Source organism: Tachyglossus aculeatus, chromosome 8 (assembly GCF_015852505.1).
Source record: "Tachyglossus aculeatus isolate mTacAcu1 chromosome 8, mTacAcu1.pri, whole genome shotgun sequence".
NCBI lineage: Eukaryota > Metazoa > Chordata > Mammalia > Monotremata > Tachyglossidae > Tachyglossus > Tachyglossus aculeatus.
Window position 1 is genome coordinate 10952382 of NC_052073.1, and position 26766 is coordinate 10979147.

A 26766-nucleotide genomic window follows, 5' to 3' on the forward strand; every position below is an offset into this window, starting at 1 on the left:
TAGATTTGATGAGATTCACCCTAACCTAAACGTACTCCTAAGTATAGAAATAAGTTTTCAATCTTGAGCACTGCCCTGACTTCACTGATTTTAGGATTTGAGTCCTGTGCTAAATCTCTATTTTCAATATCCATTTCAATCCAGCCTTACTGATAAAGAATATAAGCAAGAAAAGGCATCAAAACACCTCCCTAGGACTCAGAAAAGCAGACTGGCTTCCTTCAGAGATAGCAATGTGACTCTTCCTTGCCGCAAAAAATATTCAGGTATATTCTACCTGGTGCATCTGTTTTGATTCTAATCATATACGGTAAAAATCATTCATGCAAACAAAACTGCACCAGAAACTTGAGGTCCTAAAGAAGAAGGATGTTAATACAGATCAGAAAAAAGAAACAATCAAAAAAATTCCAGAATCTGGGGCTAAAAGCCTAAAATTGCTACAGTCCTGGTTTACTAGTCCTTAAATTTAAATGAGATTTGGACAACATAAAAGATCAGTATCTTTTAATTTTATATTGTTGTGCTTTAGATGTCTTGGAAGGAACTCTTTGTCAATGTGCATGTATGTTAAAAAGCCAATTTCACTTTCACTGAGTGTCTTGGACCCTGATGCTCAAAATTCTGGATAAACAAAGGAACTTTATATGAATATTATGTTACAGTTTCCTAACTCATGACTAAGTTAGTTTATGATACTCAATAATTTGAACCACCCAAAATACCAAGAAAAATGGCTTTGCCATTAATATTAAATCCAGGCAGGGTCTATACATCTTTTTAAAAAGTTTAAACTATTCTCATTGAGTCAATTTGACAAAGATTTGGGCAGACACTTGAACAGCTTCAAAAAGGTATCATCCACCCAAGAAAAAATATCTTTCAAAATCTTATAGAAAGCCTGAAAAAAAACAACTTGACTTCATAAAACAGAAATATTTCACAGCTGAAACCAGAGTTATTCTATCTGTTCATTAATTGTCATTAGACTGCCAAACTGAAGATCATTTCCCCTACTCCCTCTCCCTTCTGTGCCCTTTGCATTTAGCTTTGTACCATTTTTTCACCCCAGCTTCAGCCCCACAGCACTTATGAACGTATCCATACTTCTTTAAAATGTCTGTCTCTCTTCTAAACTGTAAGCTCCGTGTGGGCAGGGAACATGTCTACCAATACTATTAATTTATTTGTTTAGAATATTCAATTCTAAGAGTCTTAAGGCCAACATCAAGGTCTTTATCATCTTGTATGTAAACCCTTTAAAGGGCTTAGAACAGTTCTCTACACAAAGTGATCACTACACAAAGTGACCCACCATAGCAAGCTGATCATGGCTTGACAATGATGTGGGAAAGTAAGTTTAATATGGCTAACACTGACAACCAAATGCCCTATCAGTAAATATACCTATAATACATCCACACATAAGAAAGGAATGGTACTCATTTTGCACACTACTAAAGGTCATGAATGAGGTCAATGATGCGCTTTGAAAATAAAGGAAAAAATTAAAATTTACAACGAGTGACTTGGAAATGATTCTGCTCCTACACCATGTTTTCAAAGAAGGGGGACAAGTGTAGCAACGTGTCTACCAACCTGTCTACCAATTCTGTTATACTGTACTCTCCCAAGTGCTTAGTTCAGTGCTCTGTAAATAGTAAGCACTCAGTAAATACCACTGAGTAATTGACATACACTTCTGGGTCCTTCTAAAAGATCAAAATTATAGTGATAAGCTTTCAAAAAAATAGAATACTATTTAAAACTCTTGAACCTGTCATCTTTGATCCATTAAAACACCTTCAGGAACTACTTTGCTCTTTTGGAAAAAGTTCAACTTTTTTTTTAGCTTTTTGCATTCCTAGATTACAACCAATAATCACAATTGCTTGAGGTGGCTTCACATTTCTGCTGATCACAGTTTTATTGCTATTGTTAGTAAAAATTTTCCCTGATCTGACTTCAGAAGGCCAAGGAGGGATTTTGCCAGTAGTTTTACCTGTGGTCTTCTCAGTAAATACAACTTTAGACTCTGCTGTAAAGTTCTGGCCAGTGAGGATCATCTGTTGTCCACCATAAACCACACAGCTCTCAACATCTTGCCTCTCAACCATAGGCAGTTCGTGAGCAGATCTTTGGGCTGAAAATAAAATGAAAATGAGAATGAAGTGATGAGGCTGACTTCTTGAAAATGTGTTTAAATGATCTTTTAATTCCAGATCTCTTGTTAAAGCACAGAGTTTTTCTTTCAAATGTAGAATGTTTTCTCCACAGGGCTAAGGGCATATCACTGTTTTTGCTGTTTCCCTGTTTGCACTACAATAGTATATCATCTATTTGCATTACAAAGAGGAAGCTAAGGCCAAGAGGGTAAATGAATTTCCTTAAGACAAAATAAAGTCTTATCACAAACCAGAATCCGACCTATAATTTGGTAGCCTATCCACTAATTAATTAACCAACTAATCAATAGTATTTACTGAGCACTTTCTGCCTGCAGAGCATTGTACTAAGCACTTGGGAAACACAATAGTTGGTACACATGATCCCAGCTCTCAAGGGCCACAAAATCTAGTGGAGGAGAAAGACATTGAGAAAACTACAGACAGGAGAAAGGAGAAGTGGATATTTTTTATGACTTAGCCCTTAAATGACATTCATTAATTCATTCAATCATATTTATTGAGCACTTATTGTGTGCAGAGCACTGTACTAAGCGGTTGGGAAGTACAAATTGGCAACATATAGAGACGGTCCCTACCCAACAAAGGGCTCACAGTCTAGAAGACAGGCTCACAGTCTAGACAGGGAATAGAAGGGGGCCACAATTGCCTTCTTAATACAAGTGGTTTTCTCATTATTGTAACATCAGCTGGGAAACTATGGAGAACCATTATCTATCTTGGTTAGGTTAAGTGAGGTCCTGCTTGGAAGCAGAAGGCCTTTTGTGGGCCCTTCTCATAATAATGGCTGTGGTCTTCGTTAAACACTATGTGTCAAGGACTCTGCTTAGGGTTGGGGTGCATACAGTCCACTCAGATCAGATACAGTCCCTATTCCAACAGGGCTTACGGTCTAAAGGGGAGGGAGAACAGATATTTAATTTCCATTTTACAGATGAGGAAACTGAGGTGAGTTAAGTAGTTTGCTCAAGGTCACAAAACAGGCAAGTGGTAGAGCTGGATTAGACCCTCTGTCTCCTGATTCACACTCCTCTGCTGCTTCTTTCTGGACTACAGATTGGATGAGTCTATGAAATTCTGAACTGCTCTGTTTTGGGGGAGCTGAACCAAGATTTCAATGATAATCAGAGCCTGACTGGCCACTGAAGACCACCACCCTAGGAGTTAACATGACAAGAAGGGAGATTGCTTTCTAGGAGTCAGCAGCTGGAAAAAGCAAGCAGAAAGGGGCTATCAAAAATCCTTTCCCCAGGATTCCTCCTTAGGACAGAAGAGGGAAGCAGGTTACAGGAAAAGAACTAGTGAAAAACCACCCATCCTCAGAAACTCTATTCTTAGAGTGTGGGCTGAAGGAAAGAGGGTTTTTTTTTTCCTGTGAGTCAGATTACACTTCTTGAGGGCCAGAGCTGCTGGGAAGAAAGCCAACTTCTTCCCTGTCAATAGCCCGTGAAAGCCTACATTCAAGGTAGCCCAGTTCTGCAGCCAGTGCAGGAGTTGAATTGAGATTTGCTTCCAGAACCCAAACTTCGCACTCTTCACCCTCCCAATCCCTACACCAGTGCCTAAGGTTTCCCTTTGGTGGAACAGCTGTTGGGGCAAATTGAAACATTCCCCTCTCTGCAGAGACTCTGGGATTGGCAGAGGGAAGACATTCTCTTCCATTAAACCATGATGAGCCAGATGCTTGGATGTTAAAGTACAACTTAGCATTTCTTTACAATAAATCAATAGCAAACAGTTTTGTTTGTCAGTTTTCACTTCTCGAGCTCTGTTTTCTCATTGTTCCCAGTGAGCCTACTGCAACAGCTGTTCGAAGCGGATGCCAATTAAGAGTATAGATATATATATATATATATATATATATATATTTATATTAAAATATCTCCTCACAGAAGCTGATAATTTTCTCCATATGGTCTGGATGATTAATCCTTTCTTTAAATATTCCAGTTTTTTGATGAGTTTGTAATTGGATTTGCCAAAAACTGAGATTTATTAGCAGCAGAAGAATTAGCCCCAGTGAACAGAGATCCAGCTCTATACTTTGCATTCAACTAAATTTGGTTATGAAGACTTGGTTATGACTGTGAGCCCATTGTTGGGTAGGGATCGTCTCTATATGTAGCCAACTTGTACTTCCCAACGCTTAGTACAGTGCTCTACACACAGTAAGAGCTCAATAAATACAATCGAATGAATGAAAGAAGGGGTGGCAAGCTCAATGATCAGAAAACCCACCTCTTTAACATATGGAATCTTTGCATAAAATGCTCAAGGGCATTGCCCATAAGCGATGGAAAGTCAACGCATTTCATTCTTCCCATTTTACAGACGAGTCATCGGGTTTTAGTAATTCATTCATAAGGCACAAACCAAGTCAAGAACTATATTCAACACTCAGTCCACTCGAGTTATTATTGGGTAGAAAAGCATATTGTTACAACTACTAATATAATAATTATAATACCAATAATGGTATTTTGTTAAGCACTTACTAAGTGGCAAGCACTGTTGTAATCACTGGGGTAGATACAAGGTAATCAGGTTGTCCCAAGTGAGGCTCACAATCTGTACAGCTATTGATAAACAGCATTTGCTTTATGTGTTAAGTGTTTGCCCTGTGCCAGGGAGTGTGCTAAGCACTAGAGTAGGTAGAAGGAAGTCAGATACCCCATGCTCCCTCCTTCCCAAATAATACTGGCTTGCGATCCACCCTAATTGAAGGTCTGGCTTTTATCACCAATAGGGCCTTCATTTGAACTATTCCACTGGGCACTGGATCTATGCTTGGGTGGACTGGCTTGCTGATGGCCTCTGCTGGAAAGGTAGTTATTTCACATTCTCTTGAACTCTGGGGGCTGTATCAAAGGGAATTAGATGTAGCAGCTGTATAGCAAAAGAAATGCTGTCAGCTCAACCCCTTGCTGCATCAGGGTCATTGCACCTGTAAGCTACCAACCCATATGACATCGTGCATTGGATCGATGTAGTCTCAATGAATGATGACATTTGTTAAACACTATGTGTCAAGCACTGTTCTAAGCACTACGGTAGATAAAACTAATCAGGTTGGACACAGTCCCTGTCCCTCATTCATTCATTCAATCATATTTATTGAGCACTTACTGAGTGCAGAGCACTGTACTACCAAATACCCTTATTACTATCATTATTATTCTCCAGACTATCAATCAATCAATCCCACATCTTGATTTCTGTGCTCCCTGTTTCTCAAAACTCTGGGATTGGTTTCCAGGACATGAATCTATCCTGATTTTCCTAGGTCTGCAATATTTCCTTCTCTGCCTTCTTGGCTGGTTCTTTCTCCTCTATCGCCTTTTGACTACTGAGTGCCTTAATACTTTATCTTAGGGTCAATGCTCATCTTGCTTTAAGTGCACTCTATCATGGTTTCAACAATCACCCCTATTGGGGATAACTTCCAATTCTACTTTTCCAGCCCTGCTTTCTATTCACCTATTTCTTCCTTTCTCCAGGACTTCCCCATGTCTTCCCTATTCTTAACTTCCCTACCACCAAATCAAATCCTCTCAAATTCAAATTCCGGAGTCACCTTTAATTTCTCATTCATCGCTCACCCCATCCAATTTGTATACCGTTAGACTGTAAGCTCCCTGAGGGGAGGAAATGTGTTTTTTGCTTCTAATGTACTCTCCCAATCACTTACTACAGTATTCGGCATGCAGAAGGTGCTCAATAAATACCACTGAATGACTGACTGTCCCGGCCACTACCTCATCAACTCATATTTGGATTATCACAGTAGCCTCCTTATGGGTCTTCCCCTCTAGTCAATTCTATTTGAGGTGGCAAGAATCACATTTTAAAAATGCCAGTAGGCCTCAGTAGGACCTAATGGCTCATGCAGAAGGTGCTCAATAAATAACACTGAATGACTGACTGTCCTGGCCACTACCTCGTCAACTCACATTTGGATTACCACAGTAGCCTCCTTATGGGTCTTCCCCTCTAGTCAATTCTATTTGAGGTGGCAAGAATCACATTTTTAAAATGCCAGTAGGCCTCAGAAGGACCTAATGGCTCCCAATATCCCCTATTTAAATACAAGGCTCTCCATCTTAGATTGTGGGCCCACAGAGGCCAGGGACAGTGCTTAATTCTCCCTCATGAATTCTTCCCCCCGTCTTTTGCTTTGCACAAAAGTAAACGTTAATTAATACTACTATAATTACTATTACTAGCACTAATACTACATTGATGAACTCTCCCATACCAATCTTGCTAGTCTCCCCACTGCCAATTAATGTGTAGTATTGGTAATAATGATGGAGATGATGGCCAGTTGTCTCGGTGTCAAAATCAGAAGTGGTGCCACCCAAATTAAAGCAGCACAGAAACTCTGCATTCCAGGGTCACTTTAGTTGGGCAGTGCCACTAAAAGGTGGTGTTTGTTCCCTGGGGCTGTTGGATCTCAGGAACTCTGGGATAGAGGCTCTGAGGCAAGTCTATTTTCTTTACCTTTTTTAAATCTAGCATAAAGAGTGGCTTTAAAAACGTAAAGTAAAACAAAAACTCTTCCATTTTTTGGAAGTTTTGGGGTCTTCAAGACCTGGGGTGTTAGATGGTAAGTTTCTTGATGGCAGAGACGGGATTGGCATGGGGGGGCGGGGAGGCAGGGAAAGAAGAAGTTGGGAAAAGGAAATGAAGGAGGAATAAAAAGGGGTGAAACAGGAGGGAGGGTAGAGAAACAAAAAAGAGGCAACTCCTCACTACCCAGAAAATTGAGAGAAAAAAATGAAAACAAAAAGGAGGAAGATAAAGGACAATAGGAAATTACATGGAGGTCCTGGAAAAAGAGTCTGTTGTTCTCCCCCAAGTGCTTAGTATATTGTTTTGCACACAGTAAGTGCTCAGTGCATACCACTGATTCACTGACTCATTAGAATGTAAAGAGAAAATGGCAAAGAGAAAATAAGAAATGAAGGGTGAAGAAACTAGACATTAGGGGTTACACCATCACAGTGCTGAATGGCTGAGAGTAAACACCATGGGAGTCGAACAAGAGAGGGATTGGTAACCGATTCTCAAACCGGATTGGCATCAATCTGGTCTTTTAGACTGTGAGCCCGTTGTTGGGTAGGGACTGTCTCTATATGCTGCCAACTAGTACTTCCCAAGCGCTTAGTACAGTGCTCTGCACACAGTAAGCACTCAATAAATACAATTGAATGAATGAATGAATCAAGATCAATCTGTGACAGGGAAGACGGGAGAGATGGCAGGTAAGTTACTCCACCCACACCTGTTTGAGCACTTCAGAAAACAACCTTCACCTGTCTTACTCTACCTATCTACCATCACAAAATTGGTCTTGCCAGTGCACTCTTCATGGGGAATTTTGCAGTTGAAGTCCATTCCTACCTAATGTGACCAGAGAACTGTAACTAGGGGGGTGGGGGGGAGGCACTGTCATTAATTTATGGGTACCACTCCACCATGATGGGATCCATTAGGGCCTTGCGGTTGGCTGGGGTGAAAGAAGACCCATCTGCCCCCATGGCAGAGGGTCAATACAGCAGGAAGGTGGAGGAGGGCAGGAGAGGCTACCTAGCCATTGTCAGAAGCGGCAGAAGTGGCAGCTTCCTCTGCTACCGCTTGCCGAGATAGCCACTTGTCTGGCCACTTCCTAGAGGTTCCCATCACAGCCACTATGTTGTATTTCCAACTGCAATAGACTCCTTCAGAGGATAGCTGTGGCAGGAACAAAGCAGCAGAAGCTGCAAAATCAATGGTTTGTTGAGTGCTTTACTGCTTGTAGAGCACAGCAGAGATAGAGGTTGGGTAAGAGAAGTGGGGGGAGGGGTGTGTGTGGGGGGTGTGTGTGTGTTTTCAAAATGAAAAAAAAGAATATGTATTAGTGTCTGTCCTGCTCTCCTTTTGCTTCTCACTCCTCTTCCTTTCTCATCTGTCTCTGCCTCTTCTTTCTCTCTGTTTCTGTGTCCTGTCTTCTCTCCGCTCTCTGAGCCTTTCCTCTTCCCTTATCATCTCTTCCTTATCTTTCCTGCTTTATGGCTTTGACCCTGGGAGCCTCATTCCTGTCCCCCTTTGAGCTCCCCAAATTACAGTCATAGTGGCGCAGGCAGGTTTCTGTGATGCCAATTCTGGGTCAGCCAGCATTGCAAAGACATTGACTGGCCTCTGAGGGAACAGAAATACTAGGGATAGAAAGTGCAATCGATCAATCAATCGTATTTACTGAGCACTCACTATGTGCAGAGCACTATTCCTAGTGCTTGGGAGAGTACAATACAACAGAGTTGGTAGACAGGATTCCTACCCACAGCAAACTTACAGTTTATAGGGGGAGGCATCAATAATATAAATAAATAAGCTATGGATATGTACATAAGTGCTGTGGAGCTGAGGGAGATAATGGAATAACTGGAAGATAATGGGTGGATGGAAGAAATTAGAAGGCAGTGGGAGAGAGAGTAGACAGGTGATGAATAGAAAAGCAGCGTGGCTTAGTGGAAAGAGCACGGGCTTGGGAGTCAGAGGTTGTGGGTTCTAATCCTGGCTCTGCGACTTATCAGCTGGGTGACTTTGAGCAAGTCACTTCACTTCTCTGGGCCTCAATTCCCTCATCTGTAAAATGGGGGTTAAGACTGTGAGTCCCACATGGGACAACCTGATTATTCTGTGGAACAATTAGAACAGTGTTTGGTACATAGTAAGCGCTTAACAAATACTATTATTATTATTATTATTATTATTATTATTATTATTGTTGTATGAAAGAGCCCAGAGCGTGGGGGACAATAGAAAGGTTAGACAAAGTACAGAGGTGGATACAAGAGGCTAGGCAACCGAAAAGGATGCTAAGTTTCCTAGGAATTCTCACTGAAACAACAATTTTATTAGAATCCTAAAGATACCATCCTTGGAAGGGGGATAAGTTAAGCGCTTAGTACAGCGCTCTGCACATAGTAAGTGCTAAATAAATATGATTGAATGAATGAATGCCAGTCTTTATAAGCCTCTTGCATCCTTACTGATTCTACCTGCTTACTTGCTAATCTATCATTTATTTTCAAAATGTTACAGTCATTCATTGATCCTCAGATATATTAGGCTTATAATGTTTGTCTCCAAGTGCCTGATACAGAGTTCTGTAAATAGTTGGAGTTCCACAAATGCTGTAGATGATGATGGATTCCAATTAAGGCTTCAGACAAAGGGAAATCTGAGTTCAAAAAGAGTCAGCATCTACAACGACAATCACTGGTCTAATTCTATCCCTGATTCAGCTGCACCGTAAATAACAACACAATTTTCCAATGAAGGGAGAAAACAGACAGTGCTTTCAAGTACTCATCATTTGGTTACAATGTATATTATTTTCAATATTTTCTAAATATTATCCCTCCTTTACCACCTTTTCGACCAGTTCAGACTCCATCATCAGACCACAGTCATTTAACCAGAGGGAATTTCCTGAATTATTCATCCTTTTCAGTATCTGTCCTCTAAAGATAAAAGATTCACACAATTATTTCACATAATTTCTCTCCCCTCCAGGGTCTGACGCTGCAGAAAATGGTTTACAGCAACTGTGGCCTATGAGCTTTGAATAACACAAGCCATTGCTGATTTAACCAGTTGAGGTGTTTATTTTCATTAGCAACAGTTAGTGACATCAGGCAGCAAAGCCAATGTTATAGAAATACACTAATTCCTGGTGCAGTGTGTCAGCTTGCTAATGGGGACATTATTACTTTGCTGTCTGTAATTCACCATGTCACTGGTCAACTTGGCCAAGAAATATAGTACACCCAAAGGGGTGGGGGGGTGGGGGGGAGAAGGGAATGATGGACAGAATCAGTTCCCCTAGAGAAAGTTGGTGCTTTCTTTTTATAAAAATCCCCGACAGGGGAGATCTAGAAGTCAACCCAATTAACCTGGAGCCAGAAGAAGAGGGAACGGGTAAGTCCTTAAAACTAACCTGTACATGTTATTTTAAGTCATCTCTCTCCTGCATTCCTTGCCCTCTGCCCATAACATTCTTCTCGGGAATGTTGGCTCTCTTTACAGCTTGCCTCACTGCTTGCTGCAAATCCTTCTCACTTTTGGGCCAGGCTTTCTTTAACTTTCTGGGAGCATTTCCAAATACCGTCTGAGACTGGCCCACTTCAGACACACACTAGTTCATTTCCTGACTCGAATCTGAGTGAGAGTTTGAACGGCTGATGATTGCTCTCAGACAAATTCCCTGATTTTTTTTTTCACGAAAAGTTTAATATAATGGAAAGAGGGAGAGAGTAGTCTCCCTTGTTAGATTGTAAGCTGCTTGAGAAGGAGGCCTAGTGGAAGGAGCACAAGCCTGGGACTCAGATGACCTGCGTAGAAGAACTGGGATTAGAACTCAGGTCCTCTGAATCCTAACACTAGCTCCTCCACTGGCTTGCTATACAACCTGAGGCAAATCACTTAACTTCTCTATGCTTCAGTAACCTTTTCTGTAAAATGAAGATAAAATTACCTTTTCTCCCTCCCCTTAGACTTATATCTCCATCTGGGAGAGTGACTCCAATTCACTTAGATTATATTTACAACTGTAGTATGTTTGGCACATAGTAAGTGCTTAAAAATTACTACCTTTTTATTATTATGGTTATTGAGGACAGGGATCATGTCTTCTAACTCTTCTGGCCTTTTTCCCAAGTACTTAATTCAGTGCTCTGCAAATTCTACTGATTGATGGATGGATCGAACCCACAGGTCCCTCAACTATCTTCCAACAAATACTTCAACATCTGATTTTATTATGGTTCCCCTTTCCTCTTTTGTAGGTAAGCTTCCCCATCAATGATGCTAATTAAATAGGGATTCAATACCTATCCTCCCTCCTGCTTATACTGTGAGCCCCTTGTGGGACCTGATTATCTTGTACCTATCCCAGTGCTTGGTACATTGTTTGGCATACAGTAAGAGAAGCAAAGTGGCCTATTCATTTCATTCGTTCATTCAATCGTATTTCTTGAGTGTTTACTGTGTGCAAAGCACTGTACTAAGCACTTGGGAAGTACAACTCGGCACCATATAGAGACGGTCCCTAAGAGCAGGGGCCTGGGAGTGAGAAGGACCTGGGTTCTAACCCCGGCTCTTCCACTTGTATGGTATGTGACCTTAGGCAAGTCACCACACTTCTCTGTGCCTCAGTAACTTCATCTGTAAAATGAGGATTTAGACCGGGAGCACCATTATGAGACATGGACTGTGTCCAACCAGATTAGCTTGTATCTTGCCCAGCGCTTAGTACAGTGCGTGGCACATAGTGAGTGCTTAACAAATAGCATTTTAAAAAGTTCTTAAATAGCACTATTGTTATTGTTGTTGTTGTTAGCTTGACTACAGTCAAATAATTTTTGTCTTCACTATATCGCCAACTGTTCTCTCTCTCCTCGAAGAACATCCCCTCTAGACTGTAAACTCGTTGTGGGCAGGGGATATGCTTATTTATTGTTATATTGGCTGATTCTGGACAGGGAACGTGTCTTTTGTTGTATTGTAATAATAATTACAATAATTATGGTATTTGTTAAACACTTACTATGTGCCAGGCACTGTATTAAGCGCTGGGGTGGATACAAGCAAATCAGGTCAGACACAGTCCCTGTCCCACATGGGGCTCATAGTCTCAATCCCCATCGTGGCTCAGTGGAAAGAGCACGGGCTTTGGAGTTAGAGGTCATGGGTTTGAATCCTGGCTCCGCCACATGCCTGCTGTGTGACATTGGGGAAGTCACTTAACTTCTCTGAGCCTCAGTTACCTCATCTGTAAAATGGGGATTAAGACTGTGAGCCCCACATGAGACAACCCGATCACCTTTTATCCCCCCCAGTGCTTTGAACAGTGCTTTGCACATAGTAAGAGCTTAACAAATGCCATTATTATTATTATTATTATTATTTTACAGATGAGGTAACTGAGGCACAGAGAAGTTAAGTGACTTGCCCAAGGTCACACAGCAGACAAGTGTCAGAGTCAGAATTAGAAACCACTACCTTCTGACTCCCAAGCCCTACCCTCCCAACTGCTTAGTACAGTGTTCTGTATACGGTGAGCATCAATAAATACAACTGAATGAATATTGTACTCTCCCAAGTGCTTAGTATGACGCTTTGCACACAGTAAGCACTCAATAAATATGACTGAATGAATTAATGAATTCCCTCCATTTCCCTGGGCAGTAATCTTGAATTTCTCCCTACTGCCTCCCAATTCTAAGAGCATCTGAAGATCGCCCCACCTGACCATATGCCTCAGAGTCCCCTTAGGGTTCCCAAACCTCACTTGGGAAATATTGTCTTATAATCAACAGCACTAAGCACATCCTCCTTTTGGATTAAATTAAGGTTGCGGACTAATCATGAAACAGATCCAAGCCAACTCAAGGTCTTTATAGAGCAGATGTTGCCATGGCTGCTGACTGCTCTATATTCTAGGGAAGACAAAACATTTGTAATAAATCACTTAGAGTATCAGTGTCACCTAGACTAATGAGGCTGAAATTGGGGCCGAAGGCCCCATCACCTTTGAATGGTTAACTTCAAAAAGAGAACTCTAGTCTCACTGGCATAAAAGCTAGAAGCTGAGAAAGCCACCTAAGAGTGTTCATCAGAAAGAGGCCACTCCTTCCTACCCAGGATGTACTTCCCAATTATCCCAAGGATCAAGGCTTCATTCTGGAAGAAGAGAACATATTTAAGGGACTTTGAGTTCCAGAGTTTTGGAATAATAAACAAAGAAAGGGCAGCACTGTGGCCTAGTGCATACAGCATGGGCCTGAAAGCCAGAAGGCCCTGGGTTCTAACTCCTGCTCTGCCACTGTGAGCCCACTGTTGAGTAGGGACTGTCTCTATATGTTGCCAACTTGTACTTCCCAAGCGCTTAGTACAGTGCTCTGCACACAGTAAGCGCTCAATAAATACGATTGATTGATTGACTGTTACCTCATCTGCAAAATGGGGATTCAGACTGTGGGCCCCATGTGGGACATGGACTGTGTCCAACCTGATTATCTAGTATCTACCCCAATACTAATAATGGTGCTTGGCATAAAGTAAGCATTTAACAAATATCATATAAAAAGGAGAGAGAGGCAGTTATGAGTCTATTTGATAAATAGTGGCCATTTTTAAGAATAAAGGAAAGTCTAAAACTCCAAATGGAGGAGACCTGTGCTAATAAAGTCCAAAGGACCCCAAATAATCTCATCAAAACCCCAATGAGTGGAGTTGATATGAGGTCTCACCACAGAAAAGGCCTATTGGGCTAGAATTTTAAGCTCCTTGAGGGAAGGGAATCTGGCCTACCAATTCTATTTTATTGTTCTCTCCCAAGTGCCTAGTACAGTGCCTAGTACAGTGCTCTGCACACAGTAAGCATTCAATAAATACCAATAACTGAAGTGGGACTAGACAAAGGCAGAAGAAGTCTGCCCTGGATGATCCTGAGTTTTTGTCAAATCTGGAAAATCATTTAGACCATTGATTATTGTCTCCTCACATGAGGCAAAATAGGGTATTTGCTAAGCTACTTGGCCTAGTGTTTTTCTTTCTAATCTGGGAACACCTCTCATAGTATCTTAGGGCCAAATTGGGGAGGGGATGGAGAAGGGGAGGGCATGTCCGGGTGGCAGATGGAGGGCCCATTTTCGGCTCATATAAGAACAAAATGCTGAGCTATCTGAGCCTAAATTCCCCACTTTTATCATAGCTCAAGGATCTGTGGGCAGCAGCCCACCCTCCTATCAGACACCTGAGAAGCCAAGCCCCGTTCCTTGCGAGGGCAGAAACCATATTCCTATCCTTCTGAATGCTGGGAAAACTGGGGTAGTTTCTCATTGGGATGGTTTGTGTTGACCTGGTGATCTGCCCAGGGACTGTTCACCAGGGAACTGGGATTTGTTTACTCTTGATGTTCCTAACTTGAAAATATTCTTGATTTGATTACTTTCCCACTCTTCTCTTTCTGTCTCCCACCATTTAGACCGTAAACCTGCATCTGGGACCTGTTTAATTTAGTTCACTTAGCAAATATTATTAACAACAACAACACATAATGATATTATGGTTGTTAGACAAGGAGAAGGTGAATATATAGAGCAGTAAATAACCCCATATCAGAGAAGTGCAGTAAAATGATTAGGGTAGGCTATGGAGTTGGAGAACAGGTAGGAATTACATTTTGTAAGAGCTCTTAGTGCAAATATTAGGGTTAGGGTTAGTGCAAATATTAGGAGTTATGGAATTGCATCAGTGACAGTGCACTTATTAATTGATCAGTGCTGCTGAATCAGTTGCAGTCAAATAGCTTCACCCTTTGAAAAAAATAATCTGTAAGATCCTCAAGAGCCAGAATGATATTTTTTGCATCTACTGTATGTTTCCCAAGTGCCTAATACCATGCTCTGCATAATGTAGGTGCTCAATAAAATCTGTCAAATTCTTGGTTTTTTTAAGAGTTTTACTAGATGAATTCATGAAGCCTGAATGCTCAGTGTGGCCTAGTGGAAAGAAAATGGGGCTGGGAGTCAAGAGATCCAAGTTCTAATCCCGGCTCCGCCACTTGCCTGCTGGATGTTCTTGGGTAAATCACCTAACTTTGCCATGCTTCAGTTTCCTCATTTATAAAATGAGGATAAAACCTAATCTCCCTTCCTCAGATTGTGACCTTTGTGAGGGACAAGGACTGTGTCTGACCTGATTACCCTGTATTTATTTACCCCAATGCTTAGCAGAGTAAGCCCTAAGTACTATCATCATCATTATTAGTAGTATTACTTAGTTATTTCAAACTCTGGATATTCCCTCTGGATCCAATCTAACCTGTTCTTCAAAGATGGGTTCACTTTTTGCAATACGATGGGGAATATGAGAAAAGCAGAAAAATCCATCCCAGTCCCAAACCAAGTCTCTTCATTTTAAAATGTTAGTGGCAGAAAAGAAGGTGATATTCCAGTGGTCAAAGAGAGGAATTCCGAACCATGACGCTTGAGAAATGGAAGCAGTACCCAAGTAGAGTTCCCATGAAAATACTGAGAACGAGAAATTGCAAGAGTAGCAGGCTCCCTATGACATTTTCAACAGGAAGACAAGGGAGGATAGTGCTTTATCACCACTAACAGCTTCTGTGAGTGCATGTTCAAGAATAATTGTGATACTTGTTATGTGCTTACTATGTGCCAAGCCCTGTTCTGAGAGCAGGGTAGATATTCATTCATTCATTCAATCGTATTTATTGAGCGCTTACTGTGTGCAGAGCACTGTACTAAGCACTTGGGAAGTACAAGTTGGCAACATATAGAGACGGTCCCTACCCAACAACGGCTTCACAGTCTAGAAGGGGGAGACAGACAACAAAACAAAACATAGTAACAAAATAAAATACCTAGAATAGTAAATATGTACAAGTAAAATAGAGTAATAAATCTGTACAAACATATATACAGGTGCTGTGGGGAGGGGAAGGAGGTAGGGCGGGGTGATGGGAAGGGGGAGAGGAAGGAGGGGGCTCAGTCTGGGAAGGCCTCCTGGAGGAGATGAGCTCTCAGTAGGGCTCTGAAGGGAAGCAGGGCTTTGAAGGGATAAGATATAAGATATAAGATCATCAGGTCTCTCATGGGGTTCACAGTCTAAGTAGGACGGAGATCAGGTATTGAATCCCCATTTTGCAGATGAGGGAACTGAGGCATGGAAAAGTTAAGTGACCTGCCCAAGGTCTCATGGAACTGGAATTAGAACCCAGGTCCTCTGACTAGCAGGCCTGTGGTCTTTCCATTGGGCCATGCTGCTTCTTGTGGTACTGTTCCATACCTTTTAGGAAGGAGAGATTAATTAATCTTGCTAATTTAGAAATTTTCACTGGAAAGAGCCTCACAGTGGTGAAAAATAAGTAAAAATTCAAAGGGGATTTCAACAATGGAACATTCATTCCTTAGCCTATAAACACCCAGCTTACAGTGTAAGAAATAGCATATCCTAGTGGAAAGAGCAGGGACCTGAGAGCGAGAGAACCTGGGTTCTAAACCAGGCTCTGCCAACTGCTTGCAGTGTGACTTTGGGCAAGTCACTTAACTTTTCTGTGCCTCAGTTTCCTCAACTGCAAAATGGGGATTCAATACTTGTTCTCCCTCTTAGACTGTGAGCTCTACATGGGACAGGGGCTATATTAAGCCTAACTTGTATCTACTTCAGCACTTAGAAAAGTGCTTGATAAATAGTAAGCAAGGCCTAATGGAATCGGCATGGGCCTGGGAATCAGAAGAACCTGAGTTCTAATCCCGTCTCTGCCATTTATCTGCTGTGTGACCTTGGGCAAGTCACTTAATTTCTACGTGCCTTAGCTACCTCGTCTGTAAAATGGGGATTAAGACTGTGAGCCCCAAGTGGGTCAGAGACTCTGTCCAACCTGATTAGCTTGCATCTTGGAGAAGCAGCATGGCTCAATGGAAATAGCCTGGGCTTTGGTGTCAGAGGTCATGGGTTCGAATCCCCTCTCCACCACATGTCTGCTGTGTGACCTTGGGCAAGTCACTTAACTTCTCGGAGCCTCAGTTACCTCATCTGTAAAATGGGGATGATGACTGTGAGCCCCACGCGGGACAACCTGATCATCTTGTATCCCCCCCAGCGCTTAGAACAGTGCCTTGCACACAGTAAGTGCTTAACAAATGCCATTATTATTATTATTATTATCTACCCCAGTGCTTAGTACAGTGCCTGGCACATAGTAAGCACTTAACAACATAAAAAAAGAGCTTAACAAATACCTTTAAAAAATTAATTAGATCAGCCCTGCCAGTAGCTCTTTTGTCCACCTGCCAGCAGCCAATCACTTAATACGTGTACAGTAAAGAAAGTCCTTAGATGTGAATTTACAATTTTGCAGAAGAAACTGGAACAAGGCAAACTTATAGCAAAGTCTTCTGAGCTAGCAAATGTATTCTATTTACTCATCTATGAAACTCCTTTGGAATGTGTGTGTTTACATTAGTCTGGCAGATAGGCCCACCACCTTCCATACCCTAAGATTAATTCAAGGCCTTTAGCTGAGACGTTTAATTTAGTCAATAGAAAGATCTTAAAGTTTCTGCATCTGCAAGACACCAATCAGGATTTCCTTCTGCGGCCATGAAAACAAATGGAAATGGGAATTACCTACTACAAGGCAGGAAATTAGGTAGTTACCAGATGAAAAATAAAATGGCAACCATCTGCCACCAGAAAAGAGCAACGGGAAGAGTAACTCAGAAAATTCAAAGCTTATTGTCAGCAAGTGCACTTTGGAGGAAGAAAAGGTGCTCCCAGTTAATAAGTGCCTGCTTGCGGGGGAGGACATGTCAGGATCCAGTATGACAGAAACAAATTCAGAGTGTAAAATTTCATTAGCTAAGTGGAGGTGGGGGTTGGCCCGGAAGGTGTCCTGGGTGTTATCTGAAATGCAGTGAATGAATATACAACATGGCAGTGTCAGAACAACAGAACAGTGGGCCATGTGGTTAAAACTGCTCTGAGTCATGGTTAAAAGGAACAGTGTTTCCGAGAACTCTCTGACAGGAATGTACATTTGCCACCTACTGAGCATCTTTAAGCTGTTTCACTGCTGCTGCCACCACCTCAGTGAAGCGGGGTGGAGAAGCTAGTTGATCTGAAAGGCCCATGGGGCTATTAAAGAAAATCTCACATCTGAAATCCCTCTTCTTCCCACCACCTCAGTATGCCCCAATTCAGAGCAGTTCCTGATTAGCCTATACAGTTTGATGGTGACGATGGAATCGCCCATCAAATTGATGAATCATTATTATAGTATTTGTTAACTATGTGCCAGGCACTGTACTAAGCACTGGGGTGGATACAAGAAAATCAGGTTGGACAAAGTCCCTGTCCCACTTGGGGCTCATAGTCTTAATTAATCTCCACCTTACAGATTAGGTCACTGAGGCCCAGAGAAGTGAAGTGACTTGCCCAAGGTCACATAGCAGAGAAGTGTCGGAGCCAGGATTAGAATCCATGACCATCTGACTCTGAGGTCCATGCTCTATCCACTACGCCACGCTGCTTCTCACGAATGAGCCTCCGGCCCTTCATGAAGACTTATGGACCTAGAACCCACACGAAGAAACTGATGACAGGGATGGAGGTTTGAGAGCAGTGCCACTCACATGCTTACATCCCTGCCAGCTGTGTTCCTGCTGGGGCATAGAGTGCAATAAGCAGTTAAGTAGGTAGGAGTGCAGCTCACTGTAAAGTGCACACAGGAGTTTTGCATGTGGGGTCCATTTACAGTCAGAGACCACAGGAGAGTCAATTCCACTTGCACTTTTTTCTGAAGGTGGCTCACATAAAAGACCACATTTTAAAAATTAGGCTTGCTGACAAGTGCAAGAACCTTACTAGATCACAATGTATTTTTTTCCTAGCCCACATGCTGCCTAGAAGATATACAGAAGGGTGTAACCAGTGAAATCAGAATGGTCCGGGGAAGCGGGAGAATGGTTATATGCCAGGCAATAATCAACACAACCCATCCTCCCCCAGTTTGACAGCATTAATTTCCAACATCTGATGAACTAAGTAAATTGTGCTTGATAATGCCCCCAAATTAACCCTTGCTGGAGCACACCTTCAACTTTCTTTTACCAGCCTTGTTTTGTAATATGGTCCAAGTATGGACTGAATCATTATCCAGAAAGGTGATCAATTACATGCCGAATATCCCCCAACCACCGATAAAACAGCCCTTCTTCCAATGAAAAGTATGGTGAGATGTTCGAGTCAAAGCAAGGAAGCGCTTATCTGAAAATGACTGTAGTCTTTGAGTGGTAAAGAAAAATTCTGTCACCTAGCTGGCGGGGACCTGGGTGGGGTAGAAAGAGTGGGGTGGGGGAATTCCAGATTTACTGGATGTGTTTTTCACAAGTTGCATCTTTTGGTTTATTATCCAGCCCATCAAGGTCTCTGAGCACCTACCGGCTTTGACTTCACAGTGAACACGTGGAATGGAATTTTAGACAACCAAAAGACTTCCAAGGTCTTCCAGAACAGCTATCAGGCTCAATCTGATTAGCACTTGGGTTCCCTTCCAACTTTTCGATTCCGTAACAATTTGTAAAGAGACCGTCTAATCCATTCCTATTCCTAAGTAACATGGTAATTAAACCAAACTAGATGGCCATCTTGAAGGTAATTCTTGAAGGGCAATCGGCACTCTCCCTAAGTAATCAAGCCCGACACAATTTTCGACGCCAGAAAGTTACTTCTATTGTGTAACCTCGATTTCATGTGCTGAAAAATTAGGCTCATTTCTGTCTACCCATTTTTCGTGGCTGGAAGGCTTTCTTTTCTAAAATCAACCTCTTCCAGGAGTCTTACCATGATTAATTTCTAACCTCCCCACCTTGTCTATCCTCCCACTGCTGTTTCAGCACTCCCATGCCCTCCAGGCACACAGATACTAACAACCCCGTTGTAGCACTTATGTACATATTATTATACTCTAGTACTTCCTCCTATCTGCAATTTACTTTAATGTCCAGCTTCCCCTCCAGCCTCCAAGCTCCTTGAGGTCAGGGCCTGTGCCTACTTATTCTACTCTACTCTCCCAAGCCCCTAGTATAGTGTTCCACATAGAGCACACCGCTCAAAAACACTATTGCTTAGCTGTATTTACCACAGAGCTTGTACTACAATTACTATTATCTATCTCATTTCTACAAGTGAGCTTTTGCTCAGACTAGAGAGGGGAAGGGGACATGGATAAATCCCCTCTAGACTGAGAGCTCGTTGTGGGCAGGGAATGTGTCTGTTTATTGTTGTAGTGTACTCTCCCAAGTGCTTAGCACAGTGCTCTGCACACAGTAAGCGCTCAATAAGTACCACTGAACGAATGAATAAATAATTTTGTACTCCTCAGAAAAAGCAGACAGCCCAAGATCTGACTTACAGCACTCGATGGGGTTGGACGCAGCCTGCAGAGACACAATCCGGCCGCTGGACTCAGGGATGTGCACCCGGAAAACCAGGCGGACCCGGGTGTTCTTCCTCCCAATGTCCGTCTCTCCTTTCCGCAATTCGATGTCGGCATTCCTCAGCTTCAGGATCCCAGCACAGTCGATGCTAGCAGGGACAAGCCACATGGTTTAGGATGCCATTGAAAGCCACCGCTGCCTCTGCTTGTCTCAGAGCGGGTTAAAGGCAGTTGGCAAAGCTGACTTAACAATTCAGTTTATATAATTTTGTAGGTACATCTCAGAGAAAAATCCCCCATCACCCATAAGTTTCAACTTTGCATTTACACTTGGCATAAAAATCTTGAAGCAATTAAATAAAATCACGGCTGGCTATACTTAGGCTAGGCAATCCTTCCCAGCTTCCCCACTGCTAACTGGAAGCCACTTTCTTCTTCCCCTTGGTATTGCTCAGGAAAGTTGATTATTTCTGAGTGAACGATTTTGACCCCTCCACATAACTCGTTTGGCTCTGCCTCCTCTGACTTTTATGAGGAAATTCCGTATCCCTTAAGACCTTACGTGGCTTTCATGTTGTTTTTGGGCTCCAGTGGAATCTCTAGCACTTTGGTGTTCCCCACAATTTTCTCATAGCTGGTGGTGGTGACGGTTTTCCCTGTGATACGGTGGACTTGATAGAAAGCGTGTGGCTTCAGTATTCTTTCATCTGCTGTCCCAATGAAGATCTGGAGGCCTAGGGGCTTGTTCTCCATATATCCATGAAGCTGTTAAGAAAGCGAAACAATGACTATGGCACCATAAAATGAGACACATTAGAGAGAATTCCTCTCAACTGACAACCAAACACAGAACACTAAATAGTAGCTTGACAATGCCAAATTATATGAATTTCTCCCACATGACACACACGTTTGTAAATTGTACATGCATCAATTTATCTTATGAAAGGATTAAGGTAAGATTTCCTCTCTGAGGACTTTTGATGTAGATGCCTCCATGATACCCCAAAATAAATATGTCACTGATCTATACCGAGATACACAATGTTATATGAAGAAGGAGATAGAAAAATACAAGCAGATGCTGTTTTTCAGTGACATGCTCCATGATTCTTCTAGACTGTGAGCCCGTCTTCTAGACTGTGAGCCCACTGTTGGGTAGGAACTGTCTGTATATGTTGCCAATTTGTACTTCCCAAGTGCTTAGTACAGTGCTCTGCACACAGTAATTGCTCAATAAATACAATTGAATGAATTCACGACTGTTTTTATCACTATGGAAGTCAGACGAGAAGGGAGAATGGAGGAGAATGGTTCGAACAATTGTGCCCAACATTAATATGTTTCTTCAACACACCTTCCTGGTTTCTCGTGGTGTTCCCACAAGCAATACACAAGTTGTCAATATAAAAATCAATGTACAAGGGCAGGTTCTATTACCATCCTAATGCCTTCTGCACCCTCCCCCACCAAAAGATGAAGACCTATTTCTCAGCAAGTGATAGTGGTAGTAGAAGCAAACGTCCTTTAGCAGGCTAAGAAGGAAGGTTGGGACATAGGGATACTTGACCCATGGTTCTCTTTCTACTGTGCGAGGCAGAAGTTTAGAGTATCTTGAGATAATTCTTTCACTGAAAACATTCATTTTTGATTCTCATCAGCCCAGAGCAACTAAAAACCTTAACACCAAATAAAGTATTGTGGGGAGAGCGCCATGCCAACAGAGGTAATGGTTTTAGGGTAACATAAAACGAGTCCGACCTCAGAACTTGTCAAGGGAACCACAGGGTTACATAGCTTCCTGTCTGACAGGTTTTTCAACCTCCTGCCCTAACTTCATCCCACTCTCACCCTGAGGGTCGTCTTGGCCATCTCCACAGTTCAGAGAGTTTGACAGGAAAGTAAAGATGGCAGTTTAAAGCCACCAAGCCCGGGGGCTGCAGCTGTCAATCAAACAGACTCCCAGACCAATCAGCAAGCAGGAGGCTACAATCATTCAGTCCCAAATCCTTTTCTATAAAACCCTCAAGCAAGCATCTTCCAGCCAATCACACTGATTGAGATAAAAAACAGCAGGGTGGATGCCTCTTCCTTTGGACTGAAAGCAAGACTATAAACACTTGTATTGTGAAGGAACCTGGCAGATCCTGGATTTTTTTTGTTTGAACTAACACTGGTTTTGCTTCCTGAAGACCCGAGAAGTGAATGCAAAATAATAAGAATGAGACAGATCCTTTGGTGATTCAACTTTGTGAAATGATTCAGCTCCTTCCAGCCACCGCTTGTCATTCGGTAATGTCTCTTCTGATTCATTCAGTGGCACCCTGGGAGAGCTGAATGAAATCTCATCCTTTTGGGTACATCCAGCCCCGATACTGTGATTCCCATTAGTAAGTAGTAGTAGTAGTTGTAGTAGTTCTGAGCATGCACTGGGTACAATGCACTGTGCTGAGCACTTGGGAAAGTAAAGCAGAAGTCAGAGATGCATTTTCTGCCCACAAGGAGCTTAAATTCTAGTAGGGAAGGGTTATCCACTCCTCAAGGACAAGAATCACATCTTTTTCTTCTTTTGAATTGTCCTTAAATGTCTAGTGCAGAGCTCTGCACACAGCTGGTACTCAAGAAATATATTTATCTATGTTTTTATATTAATGTCTGTCTCCCCCGCTAGACTGTGAGCTCGTGGTGGGCAGGAATGTGTCTGTTATTATATTGTATTCACCCAAGCGCTTAGTACAGTGTTTTGCACACAGTAAGTGCTCAATACAACTGAATGAATGAATGAAGCAACGTGGCTTAGTGGAAAAAGCACGGGTTTCAGAGTCAGAGAACACGGGTTCTAATCCCGGCTCTGCCACTTGTCTGTTGTGTGACCTTGGGCAAGCTGCTTAATTTCTCTGTGCCTCAGTTACCTAATCTGTAAAATGGGGATTAAAACTGTGAGCCCACTGTGGAACAAACCTGATTGCCTTGTATCTACCCAAACACTTAGAACAGTGCTAGGCACATAGTAAGCACTTAACAAATACCATAATAATAATAATAATACATTCACTGAGCATTGTTGAGAGAGGGGCTTAGTCACTAGAGTCACTAAGGGTTCTATCCAGTGAATGGAAATGTTGGGGTTAAGAATGAAAAAACAGCAACACAAAATACAACTTTTAAATTGAAAGTTGTCTTGAACTAAACCCAAAACATCGTGAGTGATGAACAATTATTCACCAATGATTCTCTTCCTGACCAAGAGTTTGGATTTTTCAGGAAATCTGCATGGAGCTGAAATTACAAAGCAGTGAGGTTGTAAAGCAGAACTGATAGCTGATCAGATTAGGAGACAACTTCAAAGCCTAGAAAATCCTACCCTTGAAAACAAATTTCCAAGAATACCTGTAAGAGGAACTCAGCTCATTGTGGGCAGAGAATGTGTCTACCAACTCTGTTGCACTGCACTTTCCCGAGCACTTAGTACAGTGCTCTGCACACAGTAAGATCTCAATAAATACCATTAATTGTTTAATCCAAGTGGAGGATTAGACAAGGAGCCATAGTCAAAGAGTCATTTAGGAGACAAAGAAGTTTTACAGAGACAGGAAGATTGGTAAGGAAGAGGTCTTGGGATTTAAGTAGCATCTCAATTTCATGAGAACTGAATCATGATAACAATAATAATAATATTTGTTAAACATTTACTATACGCCAACCACTGCTTTAAGTGCTGAGGTAGATACAAGATAATCAAGTTGGACACAGTCCCTGCCTCACATAGGAATCACATTCTAAGAAGTAGAACAGGTATTGAATCCACATTCTACCCATGGGAAAACTGAGGCACCGAGAAGTTAAGTGAGTTGCCCAAGGTCCCACGGCGGATGAAGGGCAGAGCCGGGATTTGAACCAATGTCCTCTGACTTAAAGACCCTGCTCGTTCCACTAGGTCATGCTGCCTGCCAAGTGGGGTAGGAAGAATAGAGGTGACGAGATATAGCCTGAAATTCTATGTTTCCCTGTTATTACTGAGTAGCTTTTACTATGACATTTCCTCAGAGCCCACGCAAGTCTTTCAAAACCTCCAAAAATCAAGGGTTCACCTGTTTTACCAGGGATGGTTTAGGTCACTTTATGTAAGGTCTGGCCCAGTATGGTACTTCTACAATGAAATAAACCCACAAGTGGAAGTTTCAAGAGGTATCGATCTTTTATAGGTATAATGGTCAACACAATGGAGGTCCTCACATATTATTTGTTTCTTGAAGCAAAAAGCTCTAAGTGGCAGCAGCTGACAGTTAACTCTGGCTATTGACTCTATGATTTCTCTCTGCTATTCACATGTAGAAAGGCAGCTTTTCCTAACTGTGAATTCACCCCAGGTATACTCATTAGGAAAAGCAACGTGGCCTAGTGAAAAGAACACATGCTTGGGAGTCAGAGAGCCTGGGTTCTAATTCCAGCTTTTCCACTTTTCTGTGTGACTTAGGCAAGTCACTTAACTTCTCTCTGCCTCAGTTACCTTGTCTGATAAATGGGGATAAAGACTACGAACCCTATATGGGACAGGGCTGTGTCCAAACCAATTTTCTTGTATCCGCCCCAGTGCTTGCGGTGCTTAACCAAAAAAAAAAAAAAAAAAAAGTGATCCCACCACACCCATTCTCATGACCAGAAATTTTCAAAAATAAATCACATCCCCAAATTTCAAGTGATCCAAGAATATCTAAAGCTTGTTATAAGTAATGTGAAAAGACAATTATGTCTCTAATCTGAAAAGTGAGGCAGTGAGTCTTTACTCAATTTACAGTAAATTCTTAATCTAATCTGGATCTTTTGAAGTTTCGCTCTTCTTGCAGCAAGATGCAACTTCCTTGTCTAATAAAAAAAAAGGCTGAATAACAAGTCTTTAAAAGAGATAATCCTCAAATAGCCACAGCACTGTATCAAAAGGATGCTTTATTGCGTGTGCATCACCAAATCAGAAGAGTCTACTGAAAGATCCATTAGCAAATGCCCTGAGCCAAGTGGCTTTATAAGTTTTCCCAGTCACTTTGTGGGGAAAAAAAAGTTAAATCCGTGTGTGTGTGTGTGTGTGTGTGTGTGTGTGTGTGTACATGTACATGCGTGCACACACCCTCACACATATATGTGTGTGTATATGTATGTATACATATATGTGTGAGAGTGTGTGCACATCCTTTGTACTTAAAGACGAAGCAATTAAAGGTAGAATTCACCTATGACTGCGTGCTTGTGACAGTCCTGTCCATATCATGTGCACAAAATGTCTGTCCTTGCTGCGTTGATGTGTTTGATGTTCACAACACTTTGATGTTTGCAGCACCTGGGTATGTTTGGTTGTACTAAGAGATTGGCCAATTCATAATTCTAAGAAAGCAACAGCACTGGAGAGATGTCATCCCCAAACCCAAATGGCTGAATGTAGTTCAGAAGACCACGTTCCAAACAGGAAATAGCTAGTAAATATGCAAGATTCAAACAATCTTCATTCCATTAGGATTTTCTTTTTAAAAAAAGGCATCTGTTTCTAAATTACAAAAAGAAGAGCAGGGAACATAACTACCTTGTAATCAACTAAATTCTACAAGCACCTAGGCAAGAATTAAAGATTTGGTGGCTGAACAAATAGTTCATTATTAGTTATTAGTGAACATTAGTTGATGGCTATGAACAACTCCATCCTATAATTTTTCTTTTCTCAAAATGGAGTATGAGTCCCATTGCTTCTCATCTGGTTTCTTTAGTGCTCTGGGTGCACCCCGAGTACTTTCATCTCTTAGTGCTTTCAGCCCTTAGAACAGTGCTTGGCAAATTGTAAGCACTTAATAAATACCAAATTAACAAATTAATTTCTTGGAGAACCCAGCTCCCCAGCTGGTTTCAACTCCATCTCGAAACCAGTGAAATCACCCAAACACATCCCCACATTCCTGGGGCCTAACATTTTAGGTACCTGGTTTTTGCAGCTATTAGAATAGCTGTCTTATCATCTGCTCAGTTTGCTGGCCACGCAGACTCTGTATGAGTAAGCAAATTGAAGAGCAGGGCAGACCACCCCTATTACAACAAGTCCATCTGGGTTCTAGTAATTTCCAGGAGGGAACTGTTCTCTACAATCTGGCCCGTAACCCTAGAATCCAAATCCTTTTAGACTGAAAACTTTGATTGTAAAATATTTTCACAATTCAGATACCAAACATGGATTAACAAAAAGCAAACAAAAAAGATGCCTAGGATGGAACCTTCCAATTCTCTCTTTTTATCCTCTGTTTTCAACCCTTTTAAAGGAAAAAAAAGTGACCTACAAATCCATAAAGCTTCCCCTCCCATCCTGCAGGAAAGACTGAAAAAGAAATTTTAGTTACCACCCACTGCATCCTCAACATCAAACATCAAAGGCGGGTTGCCATTAGCAGATGACTAGGCAATCAACAATGGTATCACGCTACTTGATTCCAAGTTTGGGACTGTACCAGAGAAATAAGCAAATCAAGTATGCATTTTTCTTGAATGGCTAAAAGATGTTGGGCGTATAACCCCTAATGAGATCTAAAA

The 26766-nt window shown here is 41.8% G+C and overlaps 1 protein-coding gene across 2 annotated transcripts in view; it reads right to left on the minus strand.

The window, feature by feature from the left end:
- NFATC2 (nuclear factor of activated T cells 2) overlaps nt 1–26766 on the minus strand; it is a 117942-nt gene that overhangs the window by 69203 nt on the left and 21973 nt on the right. For both annotated transcript variants that reach the window (XM_038750147.1, XM_038750146.1), the window contains exons 3-5: nt 20762–20964; nt 20176–20348; nt 2003–2143 (exon numbers count right to left, since the gene is read on the minus strand). In XM_038750147.1, the coding sequence (XP_038606075.1) occupies nt 2003–2143; nt 20176–20348; nt 20762–20964 (517 nt within the window). The remainder of the gene's footprint in view (nt 1–2002; nt 2144–20175; nt 20349–20761; nt 20965–26766) is intronic.